General features: G+C 48.7%; 1 protein-coding gene across 3 annotated transcripts; it reads right to left on the reverse strand.

Moving 5' to 3' along the window:
* Positions 1-38: 38 nt before the first annotated feature.
* On the reverse strand, positions 39-7,238 carry LOC118097471 (ras-related protein Rab-7a). Of its 3 annotated transcripts, XM_035140299.3 has the most exons (6): positions 7,105-7,195; positions 6,434-6,499; positions 3,808-3,934; positions 1,407-1,625; positions 589-714; positions 39-387 (listed from the first exon to the last, which is right to left on the reverse strand). In XM_035140299.3, the coding sequence occupies exons 2-6, from the start codon at positions 6,478-6,480 to the stop codon at positions 298-300; spliced, it is 609 nt and encodes a 202-aa protein (XP_034996190.2). In that variant the 5' UTR covers positions 6,481-6,499; positions 7,105-7,195; the 3' UTR covers positions 39-297. The 3 variants fall into 3 exon arrangements, with proteins under 3 accessions (XP_034996190.2, XP_060124890.1, XP_088514750.1); XM_060268907.2 differs by lacking the exon at positions 589-714 and having other exon boundaries at positions 7,105-7,238; XM_088658624.1 differs by lacking the exon at positions 7,105-7,195 and having other exon boundaries at positions 6,434-7,063.
* Positions 7,239-9,260: the final 2,022 nt, after the last annotated feature.

Consider the following 9,260-nt stretch of genomic DNA (forward strand, 5'->3'; position numbering starts at 1 on the left):
CTGGGACGCAAGTGTTTTCACCATTGAAAAGCACAATATTGGCATTCAGCTTTATTTCCATGTGCTTGGGGGAAGAGTAGCCGGGGATATGATCCAGCTCTCCCAAGTGCTAGGCTGTGTCATCCAGAGAACAAAGGTCTACCTTGGGATCCACCTCCAGAAGCTGTCTGCTGCAGCCCCCCCAAATGTCCTTGGGGCTGTTCTTTGGGGTTGCACTTTCACCCTTTGGGATTGCAGAGCTTGAAGAGCCCACCCCCTTAGGCATATTCGGACAGAAGGGATCTGTATTTGGTCTGATCAGCAGCTACACTTCTGTCTGGCTGCCCCTTCTGGTGGCCTGGTCTCCAGGTGAACTGAGTCCGGTTGTGGCTCTTCATGTACCCTCCGCTGAGGTGAAACAAAAAGAAAAATGGTGAGGGGGCAAAGTGGTTGATGCAGGTGGGCAATGGGGTGTTGGGAAGGACTATGTCTTATAAGAAAGTTGAAAACGGGGAGAGGTGTTTTTGTTTTTAGGGATAAAAGCAATCTCAAAGGTATGTGGTCTGTCTGGGGCCTTATAAGGGCAGGGCTGAAAATGAGGTTTCTTACATTCTTTAGTACGGCCCGTATGGCCCACTCAAACACCTCCTCCACGTTGGTGGCTTCCTTGGCACTGGTTTCAAAGTATTTGGCTTCATGAAGCTTGCTCCACATTTCTGCTTCCTCGGAAGACACCTGGACAAAAACAGGGCTTGGGCATACTCTGCTCCCTTCCCAATCCCATCTGCAACTCTTAAGAATCAAAAAGCTTGTGGTCTTTTTAGTGTGCATAATGAGAGCAAATATTTAAGATAATATAATTCTTCCCCGGATACCAAATTCTACATCTCTGCTCGACAATTGTGCCAAAGTCCTCTGGTGAAGCTGGTCATTAGGATGCAATATTCCCTGAACTTTCTGTCCACTCCCCGTCTCCTTGAGTTGTTGCAAAGAGTTCTTACAGAACCCCTAAAGCAGGCATCCCCAAACTTCGGTCCTCCAGATGTTTTGGACTACAATTCCCATCATCCCTGACCACTGGTCCTGTTAGCTAGGGATCATGGGAGTTGTAGGCCAAAACATCTGGAGGGCCGCAGTTTGGGGGTGCCTGCCCTAAAGAGTTCTGACCTCCTAACTAGTCCAGCCCAATATGTCTGAGAGCCATACAGGATGTGGACCTTTGCCCTGCACCTGGCTTCATATGTAGCCCTACCCAGTGGCAGACTTGGGGCTTTAAAATTTCAGCAGTGCACTCTGCAATGCCAAAATTTGGGGTTGGTGTGGCGCCTCTCGCCTTCCACTGTTTGCCATTGTTGCAGCGCCCCCTTAGCTTGGCAGCCAGCGTGGGCGAACCGGTCGCACTCCCCCTAAATCCCCCTCTGCCCCACCTCACGGTTCTCCAGGTCCATCTTGTTCCCAATGACAGCAGTGGGGAAAATGGGCTCTTCCTCTGGCTCAATCTGCAACAGGAGCTGCTTGTGCCACTTCTCCAGGGCTTGGAAAGAGCTGACAGATGAGACATCGAAGACCAGAAGGCAGCAGTCTGACCCCCGGTAGAGGGCAGTCCCCAGTGCTTGGAACCTTTCTGTACCAGCTGTGTCCCAAATCTAGGTGCAAGAATAAGAGATAGAAGATGAGGCCTTGATTTCAAGGCACCCCTGGGTCCTTGGTGACTTGCCTCCATTAATCTTGGTTCTCACAAAGGTTAGTAAGCGTGGGTTTTGTCCCCTTTTTGTGGGAGCATCAGGAGATACTATGCCAAATGATGGTGTGGACTAGAGTCTCCTGTTTCTTTATTCAGTTGATGTTCTGGATTCTTCCACCATGTTTGACCAGGGTTGAGTGGCTGCCACAAATCTGCCAACAGCAAACTAATCTACACATCAGAATGTATACCATGCCAAATGGCTATAAAGGGATGGAGAGCTGGAGTGGAGCAGCTTTCTTGAACCCCCATCTCCCCAGTCTTCTACATTTCAGGTGCCAGCTGTTCATTGTGACTGGCACCCAGAAAATGAGTGCTGTGATGTGATGTGCTGTTTTGCCATAAAAGTTGGCAATCTTTGATCTAACCAGCAGCCAGAAAAAGTACTGAACAAGATGGGGACTGCAGCCTTGTAATGTTGAACGTTGCTTCCTATGATTAGTGGAAACTGACAATTGTGCAAAATGAGAAACCACAGGAATATGTTTACTACAAGCTGCTGAATTCAGCTTTGTCGCAGAACTTGGGTCTGCATGGTGCTGCACAAAGTACACGGACACGACTAGTTTGCTATATGGGTTGGAAGCCTTTCCTCAAGCCAAATTGACTGCTAGCATTGTAAAGGATCTTTGGGGTGGGGGTGGCGGCTACCTTGGTTCATGCACTTGGATCAGGACTGTTTGCTGTAAAGGTGCCTTTTCTGACATGATCTTGGTTTTTTTTTATGGATGGTGTTTAATTTTGTCCTGTTTGTATGGCATTGGCCATCATACTTGTTTATGAATTGATAAAACTTTGCATGGAACAATTGATAACATGTTCCCAAAGAATGATCTGAACACATGTGGTGTAAATTCTGCTCTGCTTGAGGCTAACCTGGTCTGGCTTTGTAAGCTTTTGCATAGATAGAATATCACTTTGGAAGCCACATGGTAAGCTCCTTACAGGAAGGGCTAAGTGTAGGTGTGTTACATAGACCTTGCAGCCCAAGGGAGAATTGTGTTGGTTCATAAGAGTTGGGCCACTGCATATTTGGGGCTGCAGCAATATTGGAATTTTATTTTTTTTACTTGTGCAGATTGCTTCTGTACAAATTGGGGAACAAGAAATGAAAATCAGAATTCAGCTTTGTCATTAAGGTTAATTCTAGAAGGGAAAGGGTGTTTGCTGTAACTAAGAATGGATTTTTAGCAAATAGCTAGAGTCCACATTGTAATATGCTAGTGCAGGGGTCAGCAACCTTTTTTAGCCGTGGGCCGGTCCACCATCCCTCAGACCATGCGGTGGGCCGGACTATATTTTGGAGGGGGGAAATGAACGAATTCCTATGCCCCACAAATAACCCAGGGATGCATTTTAAATAAAAGGACACATTCTACTCATGTAGAAACATGCTGATTCCCAGACCATCTGCGGGCCGGATTGAAAAGGTGATTGGGCCACATCCGGACCATGGGCGTTAGGTGCCTACCGCTGTGCCAGTGGCACCCCACCCAGGGCCTGTCTCATGGTATAGGCTTTAGTCCAGAAATGCCTGTATCTTATTGACTCTCTTAAGTCTTTAGGCTGCCACGATAAAGCTAAAACAAGGCACCTGTAACAAAACAGCAGATTTGGGGTGCTCATATTGAGGGGGCCGGAGGACCCCTTTTCTAGAATATTCTGTTCCATTCTCTCTTGTATTTTCTTTGCCACAATTGTCATTGAGCACAACCGTCAATTCACTTGCCCATTTTAGATTCTCTCCCTTACACACCTTTAAATATTTTCCTGAAATAGGTGCTTGTACAGAAATTGGGTCCCTGCTAATGCTCCATCTTGTGCACGAAGGGTGCCATTCTGGCTACATAAGGCACATATGGGATAATTTTAGACCTTGAGTGGGGAACCTGTGGCCTCCAGGTGGTGTTAAGGCTCCCTCCAGTCTCAGCCAGCATGGCCAATGGCTTGGGGATTATGGGAGCTGGAAATGGAGTATGTTACTAAAATTGCCCTAGGCTGGAGCACAGGGTTTCTTTAATGGGTAACATGGGATGAGCTTAGGGGGTGATCTTTGCCCAACAGTGAGCCTCTACTGAGCCTACCTGCACGGTCAGTTTGCGTCCATCAATGTTTACTTCCTTGCTGAGGAAATCTGCTCCAATGGTGGCTCTGTAGCGACTGCTGAAGCGGTGGTTAACATACTGGTTCATCAGGGCAGATTTTCCCGCCCTGCAGGGAACGGGGAAGGGTCGACATTTTAACATGTGGAGGTCTAGTCAGTAACCTCTCCAGACACCGCCTCATCAACCAATACAAGGCTGCAGAGGTGGAGCTGGTTCTCTGCTCCTGAACTGCCTCTTGCGCACATGCACACTGCCTTGTGATAAAGCCTATTTGGGGGCAGCAGTGGGGAATCCCATGGTAAGATTGCGAAGGCCTTTTGAGTAGCAGTCACTGGAGCACAGCAGCAGGATGGGAAGGTCTGGTGATCTGTGTGTGGCCTTCCGAGGAATATCTAGTTGGCTACTGTAGGAAACATGCTGCATGAGGCTCAGTTGGCCTTTTGAGTACAAAAGTTTGAAAAAGGCACAAGGAAACCCTGATGCAACTCCATAAGGCAGAATACGTCATCTTGGTAAAATATGCTTAAAATCAAACAATGGCAAAAGCATATCTTGCATCAAAATGCTTTGGCATTGCATGTACAAACTCTCCAGAAGCCTTTTCTGATGGTGCCCTTTCTTTTCTTGGTCACTTTCATACAAAGCCTTCTGTTTGAAATGATTAAGACAAAAATCAGGCAACTGACATGGTTTCAAAATGATATTCAGTGTTTTGCATGCACTGTGTCTGGCAGTGTTTGAACCCTATTCTTCTTCTCTGTGTTTCTTCACATCTGGTATATCTAGGTTAATCCTAACTATCTTACTTTTTGGCATAAAAGGTAAATAATAAATCTCAAATCCTCATTGCATTGGACGGTTGTATGCATTCATAATATCTTAAACACATACTAAGGCCCCTTTTGAGTTTAGATACAGATAATTGAAATAACCAAATTATTTTACTCAATACATAAAAACTACACTCTTTAAACAAATGTTTAAATAATGGCTATAAAAAGTTGAAGGTGGTTGTTAATTATAATTATACAGTAAATATTACTACACTGCCATAAAGCTGTGGTTACTTAGTAAATTACCGTAGTTGCAACAACAGCTGCTACCAGGCTCTTCAGAGTCAGGTTGATGGGGGAAGGTAGGAGGTAAGCAAGCACATTTTTCTGAGTATTTTGATGAAGAGGTGTTTTTGTTAACACTTGTAAAGGGGACCCCTGACCATTAGGTCCAGTTGCAGATGACTCTGGGGTTGCAGCGCTCATCTCGCTTTACTGGCCAAGGGAGCTGGCGTACAGCTTCCAGGTCATGTGGCCAGCATGACAAAGCTGCTTCTGGTGAACCAGAGCAGCACACAGAAACGTCGTTTACCTTCCCGCTGTAGTGGTACCTATTTATCTATTTGCACTTTGATGTGCTTTCAAACTGCTAGGTTGGCAGGAGCTGGGACCGAGCAACGGGAGCTCAACCCGTCGCAGGGATTGGAACTGCCGACCTTCTGATCAGCAAGCCCTAGGCTCTGGTTTAACCCACAGCGCCAAAGTTATGCTAATTTTACAAGCATGCTGGACTAGTCTAGAGGAGAAGCTGAATAAAAATGCACTAAGATCTCATGTTCCGTTTAGCTCCCCATGACTAGCAAATGCAGACTTGCAGCCTGACCCTGCACCTGTCTACCCAGAGGTAAATCCCACTGAGTTCAAGAGGGTTTTACTCATCCAGTCTAGATTATGCAACATATTTAAAATGGCAGCATAATGTGAAGAGAACGAAACACAGTTGTGCATAATACATACAGGTTGCATGTTTTTGTTTTCTTAAAAAGCACCCTTTTTATTGCATCGATGGCGCTCTCTGGGTTCAGGCAATGGTAATACCATTGTGTCCATAGGATAGTCATTTGACTTGGCTTCTAGTTATTTGGTGTTGCCTCTTCCATCTGCTTTAACTCTGGGAACAAACAGCTGGTCTAGTTCAGCTGCACCCCACAAAATTGTCCTATTATCCGCTGCCTGTGGTATACACACGTAGCCCGGTCAGCTGCAACGTAGTCCCACTTGTTGCACGTACTTTAAAGGACTTTGAATGAGGTAGGAGAGCAGCGTGCAGCGCACCGGGATCTCGCTGCCCATGTGAAGCAAAGACACGCCAGCAAGTTCCTTGCTAAGTTGCTCGGGGAGCGAATAAAGAATACAGTGTTTCTTCAAGTGGGTGGCTCACTCCATGCTCCCCAGCCGAGACTACAGATAATACGGGGAGAATGGCTGTGGAAGCACGGAGCTGAACTTCGCTGAAGTTTCTCCGCCCGCTTCCGGTCCCAGTGCGCGTTTACCGGGCTGCACCGGGCGGGCTGCACCTGCCTCTGACGCCGCCGCCCCCTCCGCCAATTCCACCTGCCGCCTTAACCCTTTGGCTGCCGAACGGGGACAGGATCCCGGGAATCCTTCCCCTCTCGCCAGTGTCTCTCCTCTTCCCAGCGCCGACCCCTGGCGGGGGATTCCCGCTTAGCCATCGGAGCCTGGCTGGGGGGCGAGGAGGCGGGCCAGCCCTCTCGGCGGTCCTGCCTTCCCCGACGGCGCGTTCCCCCATCCAAGCCGCCCCTTTTGCTTACCCGGAATTGCCGATCAGCAGGATCTTGAGGTGGGAGCGTCTGAACATGGGGCGTCTGCGCCAGAACCTGCGGAGACACGGGCGGGTGAGGGCGGCGGCGGAGCAGCCCTACTGGTAGCCGAGCCCTGGGGCAGCTCGGGAACACGAGCCTCCGTCGAGACCCTTACGGGGCCCTCGCCCCACCCGCGGCCAGGCGTGGATTGCTTCACCATGCGACTGGCATGGTGTGGGTCCCCCTCCTCAGTCTGCGGGGCGGGCGCCCGGACCTCTGCCCCAAAGTCCGTCCCCGGCCGTGCGCTCCCGCGAGCAACCTCAGGGCGGCACAGCCTTGCTCCAACTCCCTCTGAAGAAGGGAGGGCGCTGCTTGGAGCTCCTCGCAGCTGCTTGCTTTCGCCCTCGTCGTCAGCCTCCCCGTCGGCCTGGCCGACGCGCATTCCTGCCGGGCTTATCGGCGAGAGCCGCCCTTGCTGGGTGAAGGGGCAGGCGAGGGAGGAGGAAGGGCGAGGGGCTGCGCCTTCCGGACACGTATTCAGATGAGGCTGGTGGGATCCGGCTTGTGCCAAGATTAAGCAAGGATCACGATGGAGAATCTCATGTCATATTTAAGTCAAATCTTAATGCTTATTAAGATCTACAGAGATAATCCAAAGAAATAAGATCAGATTCACACACCTGTTCACAGGTGCTATTATCCTTACAACAATTCTGCAGAGATTGGCGCTTCCAGGAAACGTTGCCCTTGAACCGTAACCTAGTCTTGAAACCATGCTGGTGGGACGGGCATCCAGGGTCCGCACCGTGGGGCACCTGCTGAGGCCCACACCCCTGCAGGGCCCTCCCACCCCACTGCAACCTGCTGCTTTGCCATCCCTTCACCTACTCCCTCTGAGCAATAAGAAGGAGTGGCAGCCTCGCCTCGGGTCCAGAAGGGAGCATGTAGCAGTTGCACAGGAGAGGGAAAAGGAAGCCCAAGCCCTCACCCCGTGGTGGGAGAAATAAAGACACTCTGCACATGCTCAGATACAAGCACACAAGTGTTCTAACAAATCATTCTGCAAATGCCACAATCAGCCTCTGGTGCTGTCTGTGAGCAGATTCAGGGGCTGAGCTCTGGCACAAAACAGTCTTCTCAAGCCCTTGGCAAGTGTGTGCTAACTCTCTTGTTGGGGCAGCCCTTTCCTTTCCTAATTCTGAAACTGCATTCATATATGCTGTCATTTTCATTTCATATAATAAACCAAGCTTTCTTTGTTAATGTATCTCTCAAGACTCTTAATGTACAGCTATTTGTTTGCCGCTCTTAAAATTATTGGGTTGCCCATCTGGCATTTAGGGGGGCTTTAGTATTGCCAGCTCAGGACAAAATTAAATGTTAGGTGTCAGGAGTTTTATTTAAGCAGGGATAGAGGCAAACACATATTCATAAATGGGTACACATTATAACTCTAGCAGAAAATTCCATACCTTGTGTGTGTGTGTGTGTGTGTGTGTGTGTGTGTGTGTGTGTGTGTGTGTACCTGTGAGTGCTGGACATGTGAGTTCAGACATATACTGTAACACAGTCTAGAATGCCGTATTAATACCTGATTTTGATGTGTGAGGAATGTCTTGAGAAGCACTGACCCTGGAAACCTAGCTTGGCTCAGTTCTGATGTTGTACCACCCCCTCCCCACCCCACACACTTCTGCCAATGCTGTGTATCCCCCTCACTACTAGGTAGCTAAATGTGCTTCTGTATATCTGGAATGTGGGGAAAGGTTGAATCTTAGAAGAACAATATGTGCATTGTTACATAATTAAAGCTAGGTGTAGAAAGGCCATGGAGCTTTATAAAGCATTGCATATGGGAAAACCCAGGGACCAGGCAGGCCCTGCCTTACAGAATTATATTTTGCAAACTATATTTTGATAGTAGGGGAGCACAGAGGAACAGTCAAGGATGCTCTCACTGCTTTCAATGTGTCCTACACACCAGAACTTCCCAGATAATTTTGCACCATATTAGTGTGTGGTGGTTATTTGGTGCCATTTAAGGCACCACAAGTGTGTCTTGTGTGCACCATCATGTGTGACAAATGCACATGGATCTATTTTGCCACATGTGCACATTCATCTGGTGAATGGGGCAGAGGATAGTGCGTGACCTCCCTTGCACCATAGTATATGTGCAACCCTGCATGGGAATATAGATAGGGAGGGGATCTCTCGGTAGATCACCTGCCTTTCCTTGGATGGCCAAATGCAAAGGAAGTAGGGTGAACAGAAAGAAGAGGAGGATGGCTATTCCTGCACCTTTAAGCGTTCTGTAGATAATTTCAGCCAGAGTAGCTTGTTGTGTAAGCTACATCTGCTGCATTTCCCTTTTCTGCACCGCTGTTAAAAGAAGCAGGAGCCACAGGCGCCCGGTTACACCCAACTTTGGGGGAGCCCAGAGCAAGCACATGACATAATGTGCACAACATGCACATGTGATGTCATACGACAGGAGGAGACAACAAGGCCCAGCGCAGCTGCAGATAGGCTGGGTGAGGCCCTTCGCAGGCCACAGAATATTGAGGGAGTCTGGCCCCTCTTTGAAAATGGGGGGGGGGCTTCAGCTCCCCCAAATGGTGCCCCTGGCAGGAGCCCAGTCCTCTTTTTCACCTGGCTGCCTCATGGGCAGACAAGCCTCTTGCATCTTTAACAGTTGCATAAAAGAAGACAGGTGGGGGCTGGGCGGCAGTTTGTCATGCTGTGGGGATGAGAAAAACTCAACCTGCATTCTTTTTAGTTGCATAGTTGCCTTACCTGACAGTACCTGTCCAATAGACAACTTTGATTTGTAGAA

Source organism: Zootoca vivipara, chromosome 15 (genome assembly GCF_965207765.1).
Source record: "Zootoca vivipara chromosome 15, rZooViv2.hap1.1, whole genome shotgun sequence".
Taxonomy (NCBI): Eukaryota; Metazoa; Chordata; class Lepidosauria; order Squamata; family Lacertidae; genus Zootoca; species Zootoca vivipara.